Below are 25,494 nucleotides of genomic sequence, written 5' to 3'. Positions count from 1 at the left end.
TGTGACCCCTCAGGGACCACATGGATTCTCTCCTAGGCCTTCCAACTAGCAAATGGTGCTGAGTGAATAGGAAATATTTTCCCTTACTTGTCCTAGACTAGCCACTTTCAGAGACTCAAAGGATGCACACTACAGTGCCTTTATTATAGGATTTAGCACCCCAAACATCCCCTTGGGGTACTTGATCCTCTCCAGGCTCAATGTCATCGTCTATAATCCTTCCTCACCTGGGGGGTTCCTCATGTTCCCAATTTATACATTCATTCCTTCACCCATACAACAACTATTAAGGCTGGCTCATGCCAGGCAGGGTGAGGACCCCAGGACACAGTGAGAACACGGTGGACGCAACCCCTCCTTCCAGGAGGACATTAAACCACTAAATAAAGAGTCACCCCACCTTTAGGCCTACGGTACTGGTCAGTGAGGACCCACGGGGTGCCCCGCTCGCTGGGGCAGCTCCTGGGCCTTCGCCAGCTCCTGGTCCCGCGCAGGGGCAGGGGTGGCCATGTGGACTGTCCAAGGGTCGCGGTTCCACCACCCACGTGTCAAGCAGGGCCGGCTCCGCTCCCTGCGACGCGGCCCCGGGTGTAGCCCGAGATTTTGAAGGTCGTTTGGCCACAGCCCCCGGGTTCCCCAGCCACTCGGCTCACAGCCTGCGCCGGGCGGGCGGGGACGGCTTTCCCCGCGCGGCGGCGGCGGGAGCTGAAGGTCAAATCCGACCACCTTCGGGATCCAGCCAGCCCGCCGGAAGTCCTGCGGGCGGGGCGGGGCGGGGGTCTGGCCGCTGAAGGGCGGAACCCGGAACTCTGGCGTCCCTAGGCTCCGGCGCGTCTTAGCTGGATGGAGAGACAGCCGCCTTGAGACCGCGGGACGCGAGCGATGGGTGAAGGGGCCCCCGAGACCGGAGTGTGATGGGGGAGGCCACGTGGGCGCTTCCATCCGCCCACCCACTTACTTGGGACCGCGGGGGGGAGGGGCTCGCCGCCCTCCTGGCGGTAGCAAGTCCTGCGTCCGCAGCCTCTGGAGCAGGCCGAGCCACACCGGCGGTGGGGGGCGCGGGGGGACTGGGGGGGCGGGGACCTGGCCTCACTTGACCTCCCAGGGTTCCGGGAGCCCCAGGTCAGAGAGGCAAATTCGCGGGCGTCTGGGGGTAGGCAGGTCTCAGGCCCGGCCGGGAGAGCCTGAAGGGTGAAAATGTTAGCCCTGGGCGACGGAGGAAGCAGCCCTGACTTGAGCAGGCCGGAGACAGTGTAGTGCCCGGTGGTCGGGACTGGGGCCTGGGGTCGTGCCGCCCGCGCTAAATCCTCGCTCCGCCCCATTCTCTCTGTGTGACCTGGAGAATGGCCTGCACCTCCCTGTGCCTCAGTTTCTGGGTTTGCGAAGGGACAGAAAAGGAAACTGAGGGTTGAGAGGTTTTACTAACTTGCTCAAGGTCACACAGCCAGCAAGTGGCAGAGCCCAGGCCTAGCTAACCCCCCAACCTATTCTAGAAAGTTCTGCTGTGAAGCCCTCCCAAGGTTTTCCTCACCCAGTGGACCCAGCTTAGCTTTCCTCATCTGGCTCTCTCCCCATAACCCCCGGGGGCAGCGCAGGCAGCTGAGCCCCCTGGGTAGTGCCAATGCTCTGGACACACTGGGTGTGGATGAGGGGCTCCGGAAGTGCAGGCTCCATGAATGGTCGCTCTGTGTTTCAGGTCTAATCTCAGAGCTGAAGCTCGCTATGCCCTGGGGCCACATTGCTGCCAAAGCCTGGGGCTCCCATAAGAGCCCCCCAGTTCTCTGCCTTCACGGGTGGCTGGACAATGCCAACTCCTTTGACAGACTCATCCCTCTTCTCCCAAAAGGTGGGCGTGAGGCTGAATGGAAGCCAAGGGGTGAGGCAGTGGGACTGCAGGAGAATCAGGAAGGGGAGGTGGCTGACCTAGACGCCTTCCCCTACGCTTTCCCTCTGTCTCAGACTTTTATTACGTTGCCATGGATTTCGGGGGTCATGGGCTGTCATCCCATTATAGCCCAGGTTTCCCGTATGACCACCAAAACTTTGTGAGTGAGGTCCGAAGGGTCGCAGCAGGTGAGTAAGAGACAGAGCATGTATGTTCATCTCTGTGTGTTGTGGGTGTTTGTGTGTGTGGGGGTGCTCTGGGACATGCCCTCATCCTTGGAGTTGGTTGTGGTGGCCAGGAAGCAACGCTGGCTTGGGCGTGACTTGAGGTCTGGCCCCAGTTCTGCCAGGAATTCATGGGTGACTTTGGGAAAGCTGGAGAGAGCTGGCAAGAAGAGCACACTTCTCCCTGTGAGTTCCACCCCTGCTGTGGAACTGGGACTCCTTTAAGTGGGTTTCCTGAGTGGGGCATCCCAGATGCTGGGGAGGGATTTCCAGAGCACAGCGACTGCAGGACAGAGGGTGCGGGGAGGCTGGGCCCATCCAGACCTGGCTCCGTGTGTTTTCAGCCCTGAAATGGAACCGTTTTTCCCTCCTGGGCCACAGTTTTGGTGAGTACGCTTTGGCCAAGACCTGACTGGTCTTGGGCTGTGGGGCTGTGAGGAAGGGAGGGGAGTTGGTACACAGGTATCTTTCCCTTGCATTTCTGGAACCGCAAGGGGAGATGGAGGGGGTTCATCAGACATTGACCCTTGGGCACCATGCCCTCCGGCCTCAGGTAGCTCCCCAAGGACACGTGGCCCCGTAGATAGCAGTCTCCGGATCTGACGAGGGAAACAGGGTCATGTCTGATGCAGGGAGCCCGTGGCCCCAGAGAGGGAGCCTCAAGTTTGATAGTGAATGCAGAGCCCGGCCTGCTGGTGGGGGACAGGAGCCTGGCCCCTGGCTCGGGGCTGGCTCGACCCCTGGGAAGGAGTTTTAGAAGGACTTTGAGAGCTGGGGAATATCAGCTAACTACTCTTTTGTCCCCCCAGGTGGCACTGTGGGTGGAATGGTGAGTAGATTACAGTGACCGTCCCTGCTCGTGCTCCAGGTGGGGTGGGGAGAGCAGGACGACGAAGGGGAACTTGCCCGGAGAGGGGAGTGCCTCCTCACATCGGGAGTTCCAGGCAGCGTTTTAGTGACCGTGCCAGCTTCCTTTGTAGGCCCCGTGATAATCCCTGTCGTGAGGGCATTCCTGATGGAGTTAAGTGTTCCAACAGTGCCCATCTCCTCCGTCACAGAGAACCCTGGAGTCCAGCCCCAGGGTCGGGAGCTTGATGCTGAATGCAGACTGCGAGTAGGGGAGAGAAGGGTGCCCTGAAGGGATAGGAGATTCTTGCTGGCCTCTTGGGCAGCACCCTTTCCCCAGCCTAAAACACCGGTGTCCCCACAGGAAAGTGAGTCCCTTTCCCTGCCTACTCTCCCCTTCATCTTTCCCCTTTTGTGTCACATTATAGTTTTCCTGTATCTTCCCTGAGATGGTGGATAAACTTGTCTTGCTGGAATCCTCGCCATTTATCCTGGAAACTAACGTAAGGACAGGGCTTTTCATGCATGCTGTCACTGGGGAAGACCTGGGTCCGGTCCCAAGTAGTGCCCTCAGCCCTGCCTCCCTCAGTGGGGCGGGAGGAGGTGGCAGAGGGTAGACAAAGGGCCTCAGGGCCCCCCCGCCCCAGAGGACAGGGTTATGCTACTTACACCCTAGGAGTGGGCAAGGAACAGGGCGTGTGGGCCTGGGTCATCCTTGGGAACCCTGTGTGTGGCCTGGAGTCTGCAGGATGCCAGGTGGGTCACGAGGCGGCAGGGGTGAGAGAGGGTAGAAGCAGTGGGTTGAGGAAGCTCTGGGGGCGCACGGTTGGGTGCGCCCACCTGCACTTGTGCTCAGTCAAGTACCTTTGAGCTGTGCACACACTGCACAACTGCACACAGTAGACCTGAGTGTGGACCCGTGGGAAAAGTGCTGACCCCTCTCGCCACCACCACCAATGACAGCAACCAGTGCTAACTCTGCATCTGAGTGCTGGCTCTGCCGTTTCCCTGCTCTGTGACCCTAGGCAGGTCACTTTGCCTCTCTGGGCCTCAGTTTCCTCACCTGTAAAAGGAGGAGGTTGGAGTAGAGGACTGTGGAGGTGCCCTCCAGCTATGACAGGTGGTCATTCTGTTCCCGAGGGCTCAGCCTCACATGGGTCCTTCATCAGTTTCAGTTTTCTTGTCCATAAAATGATCACAGATTCCATAAGGGCAAGAACCATAGCTGTCTCTTTACCACCACCTGCCGAGTCCCGGCACACAGTAAGTGCTTGATAAACGTGCGTTGCATGAGCAGAGAGCTCGTAGGTTACTGTGAGGATTCACTGAGACAGCGGTGGCTGCCACTCTTGCTTCTTTACCGGTTTCACCCACTGAGTTGACACACACAGTGCCCCCAGGGGCTTCCTCCATCTTCAACCTGATCCGTCCAGCTGTCCCGGGCCTCAGGCAGGGCTGGGATGGCTGTGACCAAGGCAGTCACAGGGCTAACTGGCAGGGACTGATCCCATGCCGCCGCCCGCTGGGTCAGAATGCATCTTGGGCCAGGTGGGTGTGCAGCTGAGGGGCTCTTGAGGGTGGAGGGTGGGGCTGGGCGAGGGAGCAGGCCCCTTTGCGTGCATGCAGCTGGGAGCCCCGCCCTGCCCACCCAGCAGAACCCATGAATCCTTAGGAACTGGAGAACATGCTGAGCTACAAGCGGAAAGCCATAGAGAACATGCTGCAGGTGGAGGCCTCCAAGAAGCCCTCCCAAGTGGTCAGCCCGGAGGAGATGCTGCAGGGGTGGGTGCCGGCGGGTGAGACCGGTAGCGTCAGAGGCCTGGGGGAGCTCTGGACCACGGAGGGAAGAGATCTCTGGGGCACGGAGGAAGCTTCCTTCTCCTACTGGCAAATCCACAGCAAGCCTGCTTCTCCCTGTGCTCACCTGGCGCTCCTTAGCCGCCCCAGCTGGGGCTTGAGCTGCGTTCTCCCCACCCCTCCACATGCTCTCTGCCCCCCCTCTCCACACACACACACACCCACACCGATGCGAACATCCCCATCGGTACAGGCCTGTGTCCTAGTGGGGTAGCCTTTTCCATGCCCTCCTCTCCTTTCATCTGGCCTCCCCTGCCCCAAGGCATCCAGTGTCCTCCTTGTCTCCCCCAGGTTCCTGAAGAACAACAGTCATGTGGGAGAAGAGTGTGGGAAACTCCTCCTGCAGAGAGGAACCACACAGGTGGCCACAGGTAAGGGACTCGCTGTCCAAGGCTGTTGCTTATTGGCACTGTGCTTACTGAGGAATGATGATGGCTGGGCTTTATGGCTGCTTGCTCGGGCCCAGGCATGATACTTCTTAGTGCTTTACAAAAAGTATCTCCTTTAGCGCTCCTACTGCCCTATTTTCATCCCGTTTAAAGCAGGGGAAACTGAGGCTCAGAAGGGCGAAGCGGCTTGTGCCAGGTCAGGCAGCTACTGCCTATCCTGGAAAGCCACGTCCTGTGGGGAGCTTGGTCAGGGGTCTTGGGACTAAATGTTGGGGTACAGCACAGCCCTGCTCTGCTGATCCTGTGTGGTGGGTGCCTGGTGTCCGAGGCTAGGCTTTGAGGACTCCCGTGGGGCAAGCGACTTTGAAGATGGTTTTCCGAATGGAGAAGCGGAGGTGGGGGCACCTTGGCTTTGAAGGTGGTTTTCAGAATGGAGAAGCGGAGGTGGGGGCACCTTGGCTTCAGGGCAGCATCAGGCCTGTGTTTTCTACACTTTATCTCCCAACATATTCATTGAAGAAACCTTTTACTCGGAGTCCGCTCTGTGCCCAGCCCCTTGCGAGGCTGCAGGAGCATGGTGAACCAGAACAGACTCCCGCCCTCTCCTGGTGGCCCAGTACCCGGCCAGCACAACTCCAAGGGGCGCCACCCACAAGCGCCCTTGCTGGCCGCGACTGCCCCAGGAACTCAGAGATTGTGGGCAAGCTCCTTCCCACAGTCAGACTCCCTGGTCTTCTTAGGTGACTTCAGTTTGTAAAGAACCAAACGAGGCAGGGGTCAAATCCCCAAATGCCTGTGGGAGCTGAACAAGTTGTGAAATGATGCCGGCTGCTGGGAGTGGGGCCGTGAGAAGTGGTGGGGATTGTGGCACTGAGACCGTGCGCCCTGCAGGAGGGCGGCTCCCAGGGCTTATCACATGGGAACTCGGGGCTCCTGTGGCCAGAATTTCTAGCTGCTCAAAAGGAGCCAGAGGTCTGCTGTGCTGTAATATTTTTTTTGGCCGCACCACGTGGCACGCAGGATCTTAGTTCCCCAACCAGGGATCGAACTCATGCCCCCTGCAGTGGCAGCGCAGAGTCTTAACCACTGGACCGCCAGGGAAGTCCCTGCTGTATTGTAATGTTTCTCAGAAGTTGCCAACACACCATTAGGTCAAGTGCAATATACCTAAGGAGGTTGGAGACCCGTTCTTGTCTTGGTTACCGTCTCTGAGCGTTTGTCTGGCCCTTCCTGCAAATCCATCATGGAGGAGGGAGGTCGATGGCAGAGGGCGTGGGCCCCAGCTTCCCTGATGTGCTGGTACAGATGGCGGGCCAGAGGGGCCCCCGTGCAGAAGTGGGCTAATCCAGAATTAGACGTGCACCTGGCCTGGGAAGCCGATTTGGCCAGCCCAGGGTCACATGAAACAGTGAGCAGACGTCCGCTAAGCCACTTGTCAAGGGGGTGGGCAGAGGGGGTGGGAGGGGTGGGCAGTGGGCAGGCGGCTGGATCGTTGTGTCGGGCCCAGCCCCTCCGCAGCAGTGTGGCCCTTTGAGGCCCGGGGTTAACCTAAAAGAAGACCAAGCAGCCTCCCAGACCCAAGTGGGCGGGGTGACAGCGGGGGAGCCGGCATTCCAGGACCCTCCTGAGCCCGTTCCCTCAGGCCCCAGAGCCTCCGAGAGCCCCCATTCCATTCTGGAGCTGCACACACCTCCGTCATCCAACCCCATACCCCCCAACTCTGAATTCCTTCCCTAGGGCTGCCGTCACAAAGTCCCACAGATGGGGCAGCTTCAACAGCAGACGTTTACGTTTACTGTCTTGCTGTTTCAGAGGCCAGAAGCCAAGGCCAGAGCGCTGGCAGGGCTGTGACAGGCTGTCCGTGCCTGTCTCCTGGCTTCTCGTGGCCTCAGGTGTTCATTGGCTCATGTGTGACCCTCTCCCCACGTCTTCACAGAGTGTGAGGTGAGAGCGCTTTGGAAAAAACAGCGGGTAAGGGGCTCAGGATGTTCAGTAGAAGGGCCTGGGTTGGCCTTGTGGAGAAGGTGACTCCTGAACCCCATGATGCAGATGAGCTGCCGGGAAGGGCTTGGTGCACGAGCTCCATCAGGCTTGTGGGAGAAACGAGGCTGTGAGCCAGGGCGAGGAGGGAGGCCAGCTCCTATCTTATCTACCTCTTATCTGCGTTCCCATCACAGCCCTGGCCCAGGCCTTCGAAATGAGGTCAAAGTGTTAGCGTTAGCGTTAGCGTGAAGGAGGGAAGGTCCAGCTCCGGGTGGGGTTAATGACCAAGGACTGTCTGTTGTCAGTATCCACGGCCTGCAGCCGGCCCACCATGGGGGTGCTCAGACCCTGTCACAGGCTGGGCTGCTCTGGGGCTGTGGGCATGATTTCTTTTGACTCGCGCAGTTTAAACACAACAATTTGGCACGAGGGGGATTTTGAATAGGTTGCTCATATTTAGAATAGAGAGAGTTTATGTAAAAATGGAGACTTCCGATTTCTTTTGAAAAATGGCAACACCTGGCAGCACATTCTGCCTTCCGCATAGGCAAGAACAGCTGCGCGGAGACCCTGCTGTGTGCAAGCGGGCGCTGCACCCACTCTGCCCAGCCTCTGCGGTGAGTCCGTGACCTTGGCAGGTCCCAGCAGAGGAAGCAGGTGGTGCACCCACCATCCTGATACCTCCCGGTATCCACCAACACAGAGGCTGTCCAAACTCAGAGATTTTTATGGGGGCTTTATCACATAGGTGTGAATGATGGTTAACCCAGGCTCTAGCCGCTCTCCCTTCCCCGAAGGGCCGGGCTGGAAGTTCCACCTTCCTAATCATGGCTTGATCTTTCTGGTGACCAGCCCCCATCCTGAAGCCATCAAGAACCCACCAGGGGTCACCTCATTAGAACAAAAGACACTCCTATCGCTCAGGAAATTCCAAGGGATTTAGGAGCTCTGTGTCAGAGATCAAATGTTCGGACAAAAGATGCTTCTTGCACTTTCACCACTTTAGGAAATAACAACAGTTTTTAGGAGCTCTGGCTAGGAGCCAAGGACCAGGACTAAAATATATGTTTTGTTATATCACAGTGTCACAGTCCCTAACTGTTGGCAGGGAAGTGGGGAGTCTATGGTCCTGATAATATCTCCTGCATTCAAGACCATTTCATTTTTTAAAATTATTTGTTTATTTATTTATTTATTAATTTTTGGCTGCGTTGGGTCTTCGTTGCTGCACACCGGCTTTCTCTAGTTGCGGCTAGCAGGGGCTACTCTTCGTTGCGGTGTGCGGGCTTCTCATTGCGGTGGCTTCTCTTGTCGTGGAGCATGGGCTCTAGGCGCACAGGCTTCAGCAGTTGTGGCGCGAGGGCTCAGTAGTTGTGGCTCGCAGGCTCTAGAGCGCAGGCTCAGTAGTTGTGGTGCACGGGCTTAGTTGTTCCACGGCATGTCGAATCTTCCTGGACCAGGGCTCAAACCCGTGTCCCCTGCATTGGCAAGCGGATTCTTAACCACTGCGCCACCAGGGAAGCCCCTGGACTCCTTATTTAAGTGACATCTGCACTGGCCCACTGGTCTGAGAAACACCATTCCTGCCCTCACAAAGGTCACTGTCACAGGAGAGGCAGACAGAAAAGCAGCCGGCTGCGGGAGTGCCTGGGGCACGTCAGGATGTGTCAGGTGGAAGCAGGCTTGAAAAGAGCTGGAGGACTTGACCACAGGGAGGAGCAATTCTTAGGGCAGAGAAAACAGCACGATGGGGGTCCCCAATACCTGGGGGGTCACCCCACCCCCAAGAAAACCCCCTTTTTAAGTCTTTTCACATCCTCTCAGCACCTGAAACCCAGGCCTGGAGGAAGGAGGAGGGCAGTGAGCCTGGGGGCAGGGGCACCCAGGGGTCACCCCTGGTCCTGCACATGCAGCAGGGCCAGTCATCTGTGCAGGGAGGTCGTGGCCGGAGCTGAAGGCAGCCCAGAAGCCTCAGCCGCGGTTTGATCAGGCTGAGATGATCTAGTAGTGTGGAAACCAGAAAACCTTCCAACGACATGGTCCTTCTAAGTATTTTGAGTCACAGATGCCTAAGAACCTCTATCAACAATTAGCTGTGGGACTTCCCTGGTAGCGCAGTGGTTAAGAATCCGCCTGCCAGTGCAGGGGACACGGGTTCGAGCCCTGGTCTGGGAAGATCCCACATGCCGCGGAGCAACTAAGCCCGTGAGCCACAACTACTGAGCCTGTGCTCTAGAGCCCACGAGCCATAACTACTAAGCCCGTACGCCACAACTACTGGATCCCACGTGCCTGGTGCCCGTGCTCCACAATAAGAGAAGCCACTGAAACAACGAAGAGTAGCCCCCGCTCGCCGCAACTAGAGAAAGCCCGCGCACAGCAGCAAAGACCCAACACAGCCAAAAATAAATAAATAAAATAAATTTAAAAAAAAAAACAGCTGTGAATTAAAAAGAGACCAAACCCCTTGTTTTCCTGGAAGATATGATCTAGCAGAGGGTAAATGATAGAGTGCATTAGAAAGTGCCGGGAGGGACTTCCCTGGTGGTCCAGTGGTTAAGAATCCACCTTCCAGTGCAGGGGATGCGGGTTTGATCCCTCGTCGGGGAACTAATATCCTACATGCCATGGGGCAGCTAAGCCTGCGCCACAACTACTGAGCCAACATGCTCTGGAGCCCGTGAGTCACAACTAGAGAGAAGCCTGCGCACCACGATGAAGATCCCAGGTGCAGCAGCTGAGACCCGATGCAGCCAAATAATAAATACTAAAGAAAGAAAGAAAGTGCTGGGAGTTACGGAGAGAAATAAATCAGCGGGGGATGGAGGGGCTCTGGTAAGATGTTTGTGGGTGTAAAGGGGAGGTCCAGGAGGCCTGGCTGGGATGGTGGCATTTGAGCAAAGGTGTGTAGGGAGGAGGGAGCAGCCTTGCTTCTCATGGCCGGCGTGTTCTCCTGGGGTGACCCACGTCACCGTATCATCTCCCTTTCTCACTCCCTGCGCTGCTCACATCAGGCAGCCTCCAGGGTCTGAGATTCTGTGACCTCCCTGAGACCCTGCAGCCCTTTTTTTGTTTTTTTTTAGTATTTATTTATGCATGCATGCTGCGCCGGCTCTTAGTTGCGGCACGTGGGAGTTTCGTTGTGGCACATGGGCTTCTTAGTTGCCGTATGTGGACTCTTAGTTGCGGTACGTGGACTCTTAGTTGCAGCATGCAGACTTTTAGTTGTGGCAGGCATGCGGGATCTAGTTCTCCGACCAGGGATCGAACCCGGGCCCCTTGCATTGGGAGCACGGAGTCTTATCCACTGAACCACCAGGGAAGTCCCCTGGCAGCCCTTCCTTGAGGAGACATTGCCCAGGCGGGAACTGCTGGGTGTCCATCCTCATTAGGTGAGGCCAAGTTGCCCCTACTGGGACCGTGGCAGAGAACCCAGCTGGAGCTGGGACGACCCAGGCCTCTCAACCCCTCCAGCCTTTCTTTTTTGGCTCGATTTCTCTCCAACAAGTGAGGATGCGATCCTTAGCTCTTAGGCACTTCCTGGTGCTTAAAGATCCGAGTGAACATTTTAAGGTTCTCAGAGATGAGACTACGATGCCGGGTGGGTAATTGTCCCACCACCGTCATTCTGTGCTGCCCTCTGGGATGGCCGGGGAGGCACCTGCATGGACGTTCCTGTCCGTGGCAGGGTAGCTGTGGGCAAGCTCTGCTCTGGCTGAACCCCAAGAGGATATTGGGGGTGGTCTCTGCAGGTCCAGGCTGAAGAAATGAGCCCCGGCTGCACGGGGCCCAGGGTCCCAGGGGAGCCGAGCTGAGTTCCCCCCGCCCCCCGCACCCTGACAGGCGGCGCTGAGGCCATGTCTCCATGCTTCCTTCCAGGTCTGTTTCTGAACAGAGATCGGAGGATCACTAGGGTGAGTGCTGCTGTCTTCCCACCCTTCACAGTGTGCCTGTCAGCTTTTTTCTTTTTCTTTTTCTTTTTTTATGGTAGTAAATATACATAGTATGATATTTATGCTATATGTAAATTCTGTGCCCAGTAATCCCAATCCTAGATATGTGCCCGGCAACAGTGTGTGCTGTGCGCTCCATAAGACATGTATGAGAACATTCCTGGCAGCTTTATTCATCATAGCCCCAAAGGAGGAATCACCCAAATGTCCATCAACAATAGAATGCATAAACTGTTACACATTCATACAATGGAACACCACACAGGAATGAAAAAAGCACATTTACAAAAGAAGCCCAAACCAAAAAAGAACACAATGATTCTATGTATATGAAGTTCAAAAAGTGGCAAAATTGATCTGGGGGGTGCCCTTGGAGAAAACCCCTGAAGGGAGCCTGCTGGGTGCTGAGGGGTTCCAGGCCTTCATCCGGGTCATGGCTGCACGGCCGCGTCCGTATGTCAAAGGCCATAATGGGCTGACACCCAGGTCTGTGGACTTTGCTGTAAGTTATACTTGAATTACGAAAGAAAAATAACAGATCTGAGGATGTAAGTGGACTAGGAAAAGGAGGTCAAAGGAGAGATGGAGAGGAAGAGAAAAAAGAAGCCAGAGGGACTTCCCTGGTGGTGCAGTGGTTAAGAATCCACCTGCCAATGCAGAGGACACGGGTTTGAGCCCTGGTCCGGGAAGATCCCACATGCCACGGAGCAACTAAGTCCGTGCACCACAACTACTGAGCCTGCCCTCTAGAGCCCGCGAGCCACAACTACTGAGCCCATGTGCCACAACAGCTGAAGCCTGCGCGCCTAGAGCCCGTGCTCTGCAGCAAGAGAAGCCACCGCAATGAGAAGCCCGCACACCTCGATGAAGAGTAGCCCCCGCTCGCCGCAACTAGAGAAAGCCCGCGCGCAGCAACGAAGACCCAGTGCAGCCAAAACATAAATTAATTAAAAACACGAGGCTGAGAAGCTGGGGTAGGAGGAGGTGAGGGGCAGTTCACGCCTGAGCTGAGTCCTGGCACCACCTCCTGTTAGCTGTTGACTGTGACATAAGGACTTAGCGTTTCTGATCCTTCGGGGAGGAGATAATGTGTGACGTGTCTGGGTCCTCAGTAAATGCTCATGCATTGGGCCTCGTGGTTGATAGGGGAGCCTCTGCTTCTGGAAAAGCCCCTGAGGTCACTGTGGCCCGAGGAGCAGGAGGTGGCTGGGAGGGGTTGGTGCAGAACGACGACAGTAAGTGGCTGAGCAGGCAGCTGTGTGCCTGTGTCTTCAGAGGAGTCGCAGCTTCATCGTGATGCTGTAGCACAGCGCGACAGTCGGTCCGTATGGGAGCTCTCTTGAATTAACCCGCTCAGTACACGCTCACTGAGCCCCGCCTCTGTCGCGCCGTGTGCCGAGAGCTGTGAACACAGAGAAAATCCTGAGCTTCTGCCCTCAGAGGCTTCTTGGCCTAGAGCGGCACATTCCAATAGAAGTATAATGTGAGCTCGTGTTAATGTCACGTCTTCTAGTGGCCGTATGAACAGTGAAAACAGGTGAAATCAACTTTAATAATATTTTCTAACTCAGTGTATCCAAGGTGTTACCACTTCAGCATGTAATCAACATAAAAAAATTTTGAGATATTTGACATATTGTTTTCTTATACTAAGTCTTCGAAATCCAGTGTGCAGTTTACACCTACAGTGTGTCTCAGGCTGGACTAGCCCCATTTCAAGCTCTCAGTAGCCACAGATGGCGGATGGTTACCGTGTGGACAGTATAGACCTAGACCTCTTAAATGGTCGTAAGATGGGGAGGTCAGGGCTGTGATGGAGGCCAGCAGTGGCTGCGGGGACACCAAGGTGCACTCTTTCTGCACTGTGGCCTAAGCAGGTTTCTTTCTCATGGAAACAGTCGGTGGAGGTAAGTGGGCTGTGCTTGCCGAGAGTCCAGAGCCCAGGCTGGCTGGGCAGCGTTACAGGGCAGCCCGTGGACCAGGAAAGGAGGTGTGGAAGGGCCACGCCTCAGTCCCAAACCTAAGCCCAGAAGTAGCCCAGGTCACTTGTCTGCATTTAGTTGCATGGCCACACCTGGCTGAGGGGAGTCTGGGACATGTCTAGCTGGGCAACCATGAGCCCAGGAAGAGGGAGAACAGATTTGGAGGTGGAGGGGGGCAGTCTCTGGCCTGAGGGAGTTAAAGCCCTCTGTTGAGGCAGTGATACGGTTGGGCAGTGGGCTTGGTCCTGGTTAGGTGGCCGAAGGGGCCCCCACTGTTCCCAAGAGAGACCGGTTTCTGCCCCCGGCAATGCCAGAGCCTTGTGGTGAGAATTCTCTGGGGTTTTGTCTCTGCAGCCAGAGTATTACTTCAATTTCATCAGCAGGGAGCTGTTTGTGCATTCCATCAGGAAGCTGCAGGCCCGCGTCCTGTTCATCAAGTAAGTCTGAACCAAGCGTCCCAGACAGACATGAGTGCCAGGAATCTCCAGGTCTCCTGGTGTGAGACCTCTCCGCCATCTTTCTCGGGCAGCCCCCCGGCCGCTGGTGTGTGGAAGGCAGGCAAGGCAGTGGGAGGGCTTGGGCAGCTGGGGATGGGAAAGGACCACACCGCACTTTTCAGCAGGTGTCTGTATCTGTGGGGGGCACGCCCAGGTAAGGCAGAGAGACTGGCAGACACTGGAGTCTGGCCCTTGCCCTCCCCAGTCCTCCAGCCACCCCGGGCCCCTGACATCCCCAGGCCTCCACTGCTCCTGTCTGCTGTCCTCCCTTCCCCCACCTGCTAGCCAGAAGCCATCCACTGCCTCTGGGTGCCACAGCACGGTGAACATCCTTTGGTGTGGCTTAGGTGCCACCACCCACTCCACTGCAGCCATCCTGGACTGGCAGGAACTGTGACTTCCAGGGACACATCTGCCGAGCACAGGGGTTTAGAAGGCATGGACTCGATAGGGGCAGATCCAGACCACAGTGAGATACACTGCACACCCCTAGGATAGCCAGACTCTAAAAGTGAGATAACAAGTGTTGGTGAGGATGCAGAGAAACTAGAACCCTTGCATGCTGCTGTAGGATTGTAAACTTTTTTTTTTTAAATGGCTGCATTGGGTCTTCGTTGCTGCGCACGGGCTTCCTGTAGTTGCGGTGAGCGGGGGCTACTCTTCGTGGCGGTGCACGGGCTTCTCATTGTGGTGGCTTCTCTTGTTGCAGAGCACGAGCTCTAGGCGCGCGGGCTTCAGTAGTTGCGGCGCGTGGGCTCTAGGGCATGCGGGCTTTAGTAGTTGTGGCGCACGGGCTTAGTTGCTCCACGGCATGTGGGATCTTCCCGGACCAGGGCTCAAACCCATGTCCCCTGCATTGGCAGGCGGATTCTTAACCACTGTGCCACCAGGGAAGCCCCTGGTATTGTAAAATGGTGCAGCCGCTTTGGAAGTCTGGCAGTTTCTCAAGCCATTAAATTACCATGACCCTGCAGTTCCACTCCTAGGTGTTTGCAGCATCTGTGCACACAACAGCTTGTACTGATGGCACACAGCAGCATCTTTCCTGATCGAATGAATAGTGTTGGAGGCAACCCATATGTCGTCCATCAATGGACAGATGAGCAAAACATGCTCCATCCATACAACGGACTGTTGTTCAGTGACAAGCGGAATGAAGCACTGATACACTATGACATGGACGGACCTTGACAACATTAGGCTAATTGAAAGAAGCCAGGCACAGGAGTCCAGGGAGCGTATGGTTCCATCCACATGCCAGTCCAGACAGGGAAACATACAGAGACAAGGCCGAGCAGTGGTTGTGTAAGACGGGGAGCTCTATGTGGAAACTGTAGGTGCGGGATCTTTTGTTGTTGTTGAGGTGATTAATTATGTTCTAAAATTGACAGTGGTGATGCTTGCACAACTCTGAATATACCAAAATCCATGGAATTGTACACTTTAAATGGGTGAAATTATCTCCATAAAGCTGCTAAAAGAGAAAGAACGCATGGACTCTGAGCCCGTTCAGATCCCAGCTCTGCCATTCAGTGGCTGTGACCATGGCCAGGTCCCCTGAGATAAACCTGAATTGCTTCACTTGAGCAGGCCTCAGTGAGCTGTGCATGCCTGCGGGGACTGAATAACTCAATCCTGAATTAAACCTGGGCTCCAAGGGACCCAGCTGTGGGAAGATTGGAGGGACGCCCAGGCTGGTCTCAGTCTCAGAGCCTGGAGCCCAGGGCTCGGGGAGAGCATGCAAGGAGGTGGTCCCAGATGAACCTTTCTTCTCGTTTCCCAGAGCAACCCAAGGGTTTTACGACCTGAGGAGAGAGAATGATGCCAACACGGAGCTCGTGCTATTCGTGACCAGCTCACTGAGATCCACCCTGAAAGAGGTGGGTACGTAGGGCTCAGGGCAGCTGGGCTGCAGGAGGGGCTGCCAGGCCGCCCCGGGCTCCAGCTCATCCATCTCTTTTCTTGCACTGGGACCTCTGGTCTGGCCCTAGGTCTAACAGGTGACCCCCAGGAGCTACCAGGCCTCACTCCCTGCTGCGGTCCCTGGAGACCTGGGGGGGGGTCACATAAAAATCAGCACAGAAAGCAGACTTCTCATTGGCAGAATCTCCTGGCTTTATTGTCCTCACATATTCCCTGCGCCACACCCAACTCAGCACTGCCACGATTTCCTAGGGTCCCACACGGGAACAGATGACCAGTCTCATCAGTGGGTGCTGGCCTCCCAGTTGGAGGGCTGGGACGTGTGCTGTGACTTTGCCCTTTGCCTGGGTTCCTGGGAGCACCTGGCATTTTATGACCATCATCCACCATAAACACCTGACCCTGGGGCCTGTGCAGACGACTGGGTGTCACTAGAGGGAAGCCCGTGTGGCTGGCTGGCCAACTGCAGTGCCTTCCTGCCTTGTCGGCCTTTCTCCCGAGCAAGGGCGAGTTTGAAAGGCTGATGGTCTATTCCTTTTGCAAGTGGACCTTATAAGATGCTCAGAACCAGCAGCAGCCCCGACTACCAGCCCCCATCCCAGCCTAGCTCTACAACTTCAGCTCAGAATGGCCTAGAACCCCAGGGTTTGGGCTCTTCCCTCCCAGACAGGCCTTTCTCACTGGTTTTGAGCCAGGCCCTGACACCCCCCAGGGGGTGCTGTGACTGACTGGGGCCCGCGAGGCCACGGGTCAGGCACTGCCAAGGCTCCTGTGGTGGACACTTGGAACCACTGGGAGGCAGCAGGCCGCGGGAAAGCCCCAGTGTGCCAGAGGGGCCCGCAGAGCCCCCCACTGGGTCACCTCACCACGTGCCCCCTCCCTTCCCCAGAGGTTCCAGTACGAGCAAGTCCCCGGCAACCACTACGTCCACATGAACCAACCCCAGCACATGGCTGGTATCATCAGCTCCTTTTTACAGAGCAAGGAGAGGATCCCAGCCCACCTGTAGCCCTGGGCCAGGGGCTACAGACACCTGCTCAGCCCCGGACTCCCAGCTCCCAAGCCCAGGCCAGGCGTGGTGGGGACAGGGCCCCCTGGTCCTGAAGACCAGCGTGGCCGGAAGAGAATCCTGTGGCAGAGCTGGGGGGGGGGGACGGGGGAGGGGATACAAGAGTCTGACGCTAACATCTGTGACTTCAAGGGGGAGATGGTGTCTGGGTGTGGGAGTTACCTGTTTTGTGACTGGGTAGCAGGCAGAGGGAGGGGCTGGGATAGGCCCACCGGCCTTTTGTAGCCTTCTCTTGCCGCCCAGCTGGATGAAAAATAAAATGTTCTTGTATTCTTTCTGCGTTTGAGGCTGTCTCACTGCCCATGGGGCTTCTCCGTTAGGCGGAAGGGGAGAACACAGCAGACACTTAGCCCTAAGAGGAGAGTCCAGAGACAGGCTGGGGACAGAGCCCATGACAGGGAAGGAGCCACTTCCTGGGCCAATGGCTTCCGTAGTCCAGGTCCTTGCGCTGGGCTCCAGGACTGCCGAAGCACAGGAGCCAAGGGGTGACACTGTCCTGTACCCTGTACCCCACATCACGCGGGCTCAGATCTCTGGGGCTGACGTGTGGTCCCTCAGCCTGGGCACGGCCGCTGAGATGAGTGTCGCAGGCCCTGTGTCCTCGCTGGCCACGCACTGCCACCCAGTCCCCACCCCTCTCCACGGGGCCCGCGGGGGGGTGAGGCTCAGTAGGGTCGGAACTTGCGCTGGGCCCGCATCAGCTCGATCCTCTGCTTGTCCTCCTGGAACTTCTTGCGCAGCTGCGCGAGATCTGGGGCGAGAGGGGGTAAGACGAGACAGGGCCGGGATCAGACAGGCCGGGCGGAAGCTGCCCCCGCTGCCCCCCACTCACGAGGGCAGCGGCCCCTCCCTCAGTCCCCACTCCCCGCTGGGGGCGCTCCGCACGGCCACCCCCCTCCCCCATCGCCTCTGCGGTGGGAACTGGAACCAGACTGCAGCCCAGTTGGAGGGCAGAGGCTGAAGTGGAGCAGAAGGGACACCCGAGGTTTCAGGCGGAAAATTTACCAGGTCGAAGAGAAAGCAGAGAAAGCCAAAAGGCACTTGCCCCCTTACCACCCCGCCTCCAACACGCCCCCCAAGGTGAAGGAAGAAGGTTCTGGGGCTGCTGGGAGACCCCCGGGACACCTCTCCCAGCCCCTCCTCACGGCAGCTATCAGGCCAGGGGCGCGCGTCAGGAATAAGGGGCCTCCACCCCGAGACTGCCACAGAATTCACGCGGCGACTCCGGTCACCGAGGGCAACCGGGTTGGGACGCTGGGTGTGGGGTTTTGAGCCCAAGGGAGGGGAGGCTGGTGGAGGCCCGTCAGGCGGGGCCAGAGGAGCGCAGAGCGAAGGAGCGGTGGGTACGGTGTGGGCAGGAGCAGTGAGGCAGGTGAGGGCGCGGTGTGACCGGGCGGCGGGGTCGGGGCCTCCCCCGTGCAAGGCCAGAACCCTCTCCCGGGTCCACGGGGAAGCCGTCCTGCCAGCAGGAGACCAGGCGGCCCGGGCCGCGAGCTCGGCGTCATAGCCTCCGCGAGCAGCCACAGGTGGTCAGGGGCTCCCTCTGCGTGGGGCCACCCTCTGCGTGTGGCTCCTTGCCGGAGACTGACAAGGGCCTGGAGGTGGGGCCTACATCCCAGGTGCCTGTGCAGCCTCAATACCCAGAAGCACCCGCAGCTGCCTCGGGAGCAACAGGGAGCCCACGACACGGGGACGCTGCCAGGCTGGGACCATGACCCCAGAGCCTGTTAGGAAGTCTGCGCCCAAGAACGCCCTACTCGCCCGCAGGCCTGGCGCCTGCCGTCAGGAGCTCCGTGTCTGGCCAGGGCTGGCAGAGCGGCCACAAGACCGCGTCCACAGCCTGGGCGTCCAGGGCAGGGGGCCGAAGGACAGGGGCCTGGGGCGCGTCCTTACGCTCCATCTTGGTCTCGCGGTGCTGCCAGGCATAGAAGTTGAGCAGCTCCTTGCGTGCACGCTTCCGCTTCTCCCTCTCCAGCACCCGCAGGCTGGCCGCCTCCGTCCTCGGGAGCACTGGCCGCCGGCCGCGGCGGGTCACCTTCACCCAGCCCTCCTCGTCAGGGACCCCTTCCTCCTCCTTGGCCTTAGCCTCCTCCTGCAAAGAACGTGGCCCTGGGATGGGCAGGTGCCTGGGAGCCACCCTGCAGCCCCAGGAGCACCTCACCTCCCCCTCTCTGCTCTCCCTCCCGTGCCCAGGACCGCCCTGGCGCCGCACCCAGCACCGTGTGAGCGGCTGAGTGTGGGGGAAGGGCGGGGGGCAGACGAGCGAACGCTGCCTCCTCCTCCACCCTCGACCGTCCTTTCCCTAGAGACCATTCCGAGACTAGATGTTACCCAGCCAGGAGGCCCAGGGCTCAGCAGAGAGAGAGGAGCCTGGACTCCACCAGCTGCCCGTGCGGAAGCCCCACCTCTGCCATCTTCTCGTCGTACGTCTCCATGAACGTGTCCACCTCGACTCTCAGGGCCTCGGGGTCCGGCACGGAGTCTGCGTAGTCTCTGATCCACTCTGAGGGAGGAGGGAGCGAGAGAGAGACGGATTCCAGGCCCGCCCCTCGGGGCCCCGCCCAGGACCTTGCAGGCCAGGTGGGGTCTTCTTGCACAGGCCGCAGGGAGGGAGACTCGTGGGCCAGGGTTCGGGGCGTGAGGAAGAGCCTAGTGGTGGCAAGCTGGGCCCTCACCTATGCCCACCCCGAGTGCCAAGCTCAAGCCTCCCACACCTGCTCTGAGGGCGAGGGGACACGGCAGACGCCAGCCCACAAAGCTCCCCTCCCCGACCCAGGGCCCAGGAAGGAGGCGCCCGCTGGCCCCCGAGGTACTGACTGTGAATGCCGCTCTTCACAGGGTGACTCTCTGTCGAGACCAGCAGAGGGCCCTTCAGGGCCAAGGCAGCTGACACCCCACGTGGCTTCTGGAACACCACGTAGGCCACCTGGAACCCCTGGGAGGAGGAGAGATGTCAGTGCCGGGAGCCTTCCCATCCTCCCAGCCATCCCAGGCCTGGCCCAAGGGCTCCCCCCTGCCCTCAGCCTGACTTGTCGCGGGGCCGGGGGAGATGTGCTGGGCTGTTCCTGAACGTGAAGGTAACCAGGAGGTTGTTCTAATCCAGGGGAGGGGCGGCCACACTCCTAGTTATGCAACTTCTGCTAAAAATGACCCGATCCCACCTCTTCACCAGGGAGAGGTGAAACACTCAGGACTTTTGTTCCAGGTGTGGGAGGGACTCAGGGAAGAGCGTGTCTCCCTGGGCCAAGAGTGGACAGACAGATGGGGCGCACACTAGTTCAAACTCCACTAAACAGGAGGAGGTGTGGACTCAAGGCACACAGGGAAACGAGGCCCAGGCCACCAAGCCTAAGAAAGAATCGACCTCAATGCGGGACGCAGCGGGTGGCTCAGGGAGGCCCCTTGGGCAGTGAGCAGAGATGCCCCTGAGCTTTCACCCAGGACAATGGCAAGAGCCAGACAGGACACGGCAAATCTGGGAAAGGAGTGGAAGCTGTTTACCTGACAGCCCTCCTAGACCACACCGGCCAGGACTGGCCTGAGCACAGGGAACGCTTGCAAGTCCCACTGGACCCCTGACACCACCTTCCCCTTACACACTGGGGACACTGCCCTGGCCCGACCCACACCATCCTTCAAGCAGACCCCAGTAGTGGAGGCTCACAGGAACTGGCTTGGGGTGAAAGAACTTTGACTTTGGCTCCTTTGGGCTCTCAGCAAGATCCGGCTTCTCCTGTAACTCCACCGACTGGACAGGGCCGCAGGGGGACAGCAGGCGGGACAGGCACTCCTGCCGTGGCCAGAGAGAAGCACAGTATGAGCGGCTACAGGGCCTTTCTGGAGCCTCCCTCTGCCCTGGGCGGCACTGCCAGGGACCGGGGCCCAGAAGGTCTCGGAGTCCAACCTGGGGGCGTGCACAGACGGCCTGGGCAAGCCACCACCTCCTCAACACAGAGGTCACAACCCCGGCCCCCACGGCCCCAGACAGCAACCTTGTGTATTTTCATGTTCAAAGCTGTGGGTAAAAAGTCCACTGGCCGGGGACTCGGGAGGGAGGACACAGAGGTGAGACAAAATTCAGGTATAAGCTTTTTGGCTTTATGGCAGGACCCTGCTGGAAGCACGTGCCCAGGATACGCCTGGTCTGTTCCTGAAAGGGATTTCTCCGTTTGAAAGTGAATGATCCGGGACTTCCCTGGTGGCGCAGTGGTTAAGAATCCGCCTGCCAATGCAGGGGACACGGGTTCGAGCCCTGGTTTGGGAAGATCCCACATGCTGCGGAGCAACTAAGCCCATGCACCACAACTACTGAGCCTGCGCTCTAGAGCCTGCGAGCCACAACTACTAAAGCCCACGTGCCTAGAGCCCATGCTCCGCAACGAGAAGCCACCGCAATGAGAAGCCCGCTCACCGCAACTAGAGAAAGCCTGCGCGCAGCAACAAAGACTCAATGCAGCCAAAAATAAATAAATAATAAAATAAATTAAAAAAAAAAAGTGAATGACCCGTAAAGTAGGAGTGGGTTCTCAACTTTTAAAAAAAATTATTACAAGAACAGGTGGGACATTTTTACTTTTATTCTGAGTACTCTGATTTTATACGAAAACCAACTAAGTTTTACTACCTGAATCAGCCATTTAAAAAGAGTTAAATCTGGGAATTCCCTGGCTGTCTAGTGATTAGGGCTCCATGCATCCACTGCAGGGGGCACGGGTTCAATCCCTGGTTGGGGAACTAAGATCCCACATGCCGTGAGGCACAGCCGGGGAAAAAAAAAAAAAAAGAGTTAAATCTACTCCGTTGGAATCAGGATGCTGGTTATCCTTGGTGGGGGGAGGGGCATGACGGGACTTCTGGGGGTGCGGGTGATGTTCTGTTTCTCCACCTGGGTACTGATGCCACAGGTTTACTCAGTTTGTGAAATGCAGTGAGTGCTACACTTGGGTCCAGGCCCTTCTCCATACATACACTAGTCTTCAGGAAAGGTTAAAAATGACACCCTCTCCTCTCACTGTTACTTCTTCTCTTTAACTGTAGAGGAATCTTTTAGAAATTAGTATTTTCTGTAAAAAAACATCGAAAATCCAGCAATTCCTTTAGTTTCTCTTCTGTAAAATAATGAAATACTAAATTTAACAGCTTTTTTTTTTTTAACAGCTTTTGTGAAAAAAAAATTAACAGACATGTCTGCATAGTAGACTCAGAGGTAATTTTATTTTCTTCTACTTTTCCTATTTTTTACTATGGACATGTATCAGATTTTTATTTTTTTTAACATTTATTTACCTATTTGGCTGTGCTGGGTCTTAGCTGCGGCACGAGGGATCTTCGTTGTGGCATGCAGACTCTTAGTTGCGGCATGCGGGATCTAGTTCCCCAACCAGAGATCAAACCTGGGCCCCCTGCACTGGAAGCACGAAGTCTTAACCACTGGACCACCAGGGAAGTCCCGTCCCTCAATTTTTTTAAAAAAAGACAATGATTATGTTGTCAGATGTCACACAAGTAGTTGGCACAACTTTCACAATACTCAAGAAAAATGTTTGAGAACATGTGTCTCTGTCTTCGTATGGAATTATGGTAGACAGAGACAGTTAGGTATCGATTGCTTTAAGCAACAGAACATTTCAGCTGTATTATTAACAGTACCTGCAATGGACATGTATCAATTTTATAATCGGGAAAAAAATACATAACTCAAACAATTCTGGGTAACATACAAAAAGCTCTGGGTTCCCTAGAGAATTATATTTTTTACAACACACCTTTAAAAGGCCAATCTCCTGTCACAAGAGAGGCAGCCTTACAGATACCACCCCTCAGGGCTTCAGTTAGCTGTTTCCACTGCACCACTAAGGACTTGGTGGGGGGCCCGTAGGAGCCCAGTTCTGCCTGGAGCCCCCGCCCCAGGCTCAGGTTCCCTCCCAGACACCAGTTTACCTCTGTGCAGTATGGGGGCACATTGAGGACAAAAAGGGTCCGTTTCTGAGGCCAGGAAGACTTGGTGCCTTCTCGAACTTTGTGCTCTCTCACATAGAGGTAATGAGAAGACTGCTGCTTTTCAGAGAATTTGATGGGAATGGCTGGAAGGAAAATGGGGATGGGGAGGGACAGCATGAAAGTCAGGTTCAGGCTGTCCGTTTCCAGTCCTGTGAGTCTGTCTGTCCATCCATCCTTCACTGAGCCCTTCCCCTAGGCAAGGCCTGTGCAGGGTATTATGCAGGCTGGGAGGGTGAACAGATAATCTGCCCAGAAAGGGCTCCCAAGCTTGCAGGAGAGAGAATGTGAACAGGATGCGAAAGGAGAGAAGTTCCAACTCCGCTGCTCTCGGGGTAAACAGCCAAGTCCTTACCGTGGCCGCCTCTGCAGCCTCTTCTCACCCCACCCTCCCCCCTCCACACCACATGCTGGCCCCTCCGGCCTCCTCTCTGTTCCTCCAATAAGCCAGGGCCTCACACATGCTCTCCCTTTCCTGAAACATCAACCCTCGTCCTTCCACCCATCCTTCAGGTTTTCACTTCACTTCCTCAGGAGAGCCTTACACGCCAGGTTAGATCCACCTGCTCTGCGCCTTCTTACCTTCTCTCACGGTCTCTATGTCTCTATTTGTGTGATTTTTTTTGGCCACACCATGGCATGCGGTATCTTAGTTCCGCGACCAGGGATCGAACCCGTGCCCCCTGCAGTGGAAGCACGGAGTCCTAACCACTGGACCGCCAGGGGAGTCCCTTGTGCGATGATCAGGCCGATAGCTGGCATTCCCATAAACTTTAACCCTCATCAAGCTAAGGACTGTTCTGCTTTTCTCACCACCTTCTTCAGAACACAGTGAGGATACAGTTGCAACCCCTGCGCTCAGGAAGCTCACATGGCGAAGGGAGAAAAGGACAACAAGTAAGCATGTGACAAGGTCGTATCAAATAGGAAGGAAACACACAGAGTGAAGTAGTGCAGGGTGATGGGTGGCAGAAGCCTGAGGACATCGATCGGGACCAGCTCTTCGAGGAAGAAACATTTAAGAAACATTAAAGCTTAGACCAGAATGACAGGAAGCCGTGTAACAGCGCAGAGCGGTCTGAGGAAGAAGACCCAGTAAGTTACAAAAACGCTGAGGGTGTAAAGAGCTTGTTGCCTCAGAGGAACAGAAAGACAGAGCTGTACGTTAGCAGGAGCCAGGCTATGCGGGGCCACGCAGGTCAATGGTGGGAAGTGTGGATCTTGTTTTAGGTGCTAACTTTCGCCTCTGGAGGGAGTTCAGTGGGTATGGGCGTGTGAGGCAAGCTCTGATTTAAATCTGACTTTAGAAAGAACATTCTGGCTCCTGGGTGGAAAGCGGAAGGCAGGAGAACCAGTGCGGAGGGCACAGGCCAGGTGAGCGCTGAGGGGGCTGGACTAGGAACTGCAAAGGGGAGCTGGTAAGCGGACGGGCGCACCTCAGGGGGAGAGTGTAGACGGACGCGGGTTCGCCCTGGGAGAGTGTAGACAGAGGTGGCTTCACTCAAGGGAAGCGTTAACCAAACTAGGCTCGTCCCGGGCGAGTGGAGCCAGATGGGAACAGGGCGCCGCGCGGGTCTTGGGGGGCCCCGGGCCTCACAACCTTCCGGACCTCATGTCCAACTGTGTGGCTGCTCCTGGGGGCCCAGAGCCACTGCCGACCCCGAGCCTCCTGCCGACGAAGCCTGGCCGTCCCCCGGCCCCGCGTCCCGCAGCCCCTCACCTGAGTAACCCGGCGGGCTCAGAATCCCCTTCTCAGACTCCCGCGCCGCACGCTTCCTCCCGCGCGCCACCATCTTGCCAACCGGAAGCCACGGCGGCCGCTGGGAGTTGTAGTTCGGCTCAGGGAGCCGTTTCCGTGACGACGGCCGCGCCTGGGGGCCCCGCCCCTCGGTTCCAGGCCCGCCTATCCCGGCCCCTACTCCCCGACCCCCCCGCCCACTCCCTCCCGCCGTGCTCCCAGGGCGCCACCTTCATTTGCTCGGATTAAAGTCTGACCGTGAATGTGGGGGTAAATTCCGTAGAGCTGGGCCGCTCACGGGTGCGACCTCTACTTTCCATTCATTCATTAATCCATTCCACAAATAGCAGTGAATACTCCTGGCACTGTCCTCAGCGCTAGAGATACAGGGGTGAAATAAAATAGAGCCTTCCCAGAGTTTATTTTCTAATGAGGGAAAGAAACTATGACCACTGGGACTTCTCTGGTGGTTCAGTGAGTAAAACTCTGCGCCCCCAATGCAGCAGGCCCAGGTTCAATCCCTGGTCAGGGAACTAGATCCCGCATGCATGTCACAACTAAAGATCTCGCATGCTGTAATGAAGACCCGGCACACCCAAAAATAAACAAATAATTTGAAAAATTATAATAATAAAAAAGAAACCAGTAAACATCTAAGAAGCAACATATAAAGCACACGCATCAGTGCAAAGTGCGGGGAGTGTGGTGAGAGAAGGTGTTGTCATTTTAAATAAGACGAAGCCCTCATTGAAGTGACATTTGAACAAAATACTGAAGGAGGTGGGGCAGCAGGGCGTTCAGGTGAAGAGATTCTGGGCAGAGGGAACTGGCGAGGGGCCCTGAGGCTGGAGCCTACCTGGTGTGGTAGAGAAATAGCAGAGAGCACAGGGAGCCAGAGGAAGAGTAAGTCAGGGGGTAGGGGGCTTGGTGGGTCAGGTAGGATTGGGTAGGCCACTGGAAGCACTTTAACTGTTACTCTAAGTGTGATGGGGGCCACTGTGGGATTTTGAGCAGAGAGGAGTCACTGTATTGCAGTTAGACTGTGGGGGGCAAGGGCAGCAGCGGGGTTGTTTAGGACACCATCGCAATAATCTGGGGGAAAGATGATGGCTTGGTCACCAAGGAAGTAGTAGTGGAGGTGGTGAGAAGTA

The 25,494-nt window shown here is 56.7% G+C and overlaps 2 protein-coding genes across 4 annotated transcripts; one reads left to right on the top strand and one right to left on the bottom strand.

The window, feature by feature from the left end:
• The first annotated feature begins 768 nt into the window (after positions 1 to 768).
• SERHL2 (serine hydrolase like 2) lies at positions 769 to 16,883 on the top strand. The gene is made up of 12 exons (XM_060166420.1): positions 769 to 886; positions 1,697 to 1,846; positions 1,960 to 2,073; positions 2,454 to 2,495; positions 2,919 to 2,938; positions 3,384 to 3,458; positions 4,628 to 4,737; positions 5,104 to 5,183; positions 11,064 to 11,098; positions 13,474 to 13,556; positions 15,400 to 15,496; positions 16,429 to 16,883. Exons 1-12 carry the CDS (start codon positions 883 to 885, stop codon positions 16,546 to 16,548), a joined length of 930 nt encoding a protein of 309 aa, XP_060022403.1. The 5' UTR covers positions 769 to 882; the 3' UTR covers positions 16,549 to 16,883.
• RRP7A (ribosomal RNA processing 7 homolog A) lies at positions 11,287 to 24,484 on the bottom strand. Of its 3 annotated transcripts, XR_009543521.1 has the most exons (8): positions 24,326 to 24,480; positions 22,549 to 22,691; positions 20,273 to 20,398; positions 19,426 to 19,543; positions 19,014 to 19,111; positions 18,502 to 18,700; positions 16,771 to 17,359; positions 11,287 to 12,539 (listed from the first exon to the last, which is right to left on the bottom strand). XR_009543521.1 is itself a non-coding variant. In XM_060166422.1 (7 exons), exons 1-7 carry the CDS (start codon positions 24,396 to 24,398, stop codon positions 17,274 to 17,276), a joined length of 834 nt encoding a protein of 277 aa, XP_060022405.1. In that variant the 5' UTR covers positions 24,399 to 24,484; the 3' UTR covers positions 11,287 to 17,273. The 3 variants fall into 3 exon arrangements, 2 of the variants coding, with proteins under 2 accessions (XP_060022405.1, XP_060022404.1); XM_060166422.1 differs by having other exon boundaries at positions 11,287 to 17,359; positions 19,426 to 19,534; positions 24,326 to 24,484; XM_060166421.1 differs by having other exon boundaries at positions 11,287 to 17,359.
• Between the last annotated feature and the right edge of the window lie 1,010 nt (positions 24,485 to 25,494).

The sequence above is a fragment of the Lagenorhynchus albirostris genome, chromosome 11 (assembly GCF_949774975.1).
Source record: "Lagenorhynchus albirostris chromosome 11, mLagAlb1.1, whole genome shotgun sequence".
Classification (NCBI taxonomy): domain Eukaryota; kingdom Metazoa; phylum Chordata; class Mammalia; order Artiodactyla; family Delphinidae; genus Lagenorhynchus; species Lagenorhynchus albirostris.
Note: the sequence above shows the minus strand (reverse complement) of the source record. Positions and strands in the feature narration are given on the sequence as shown.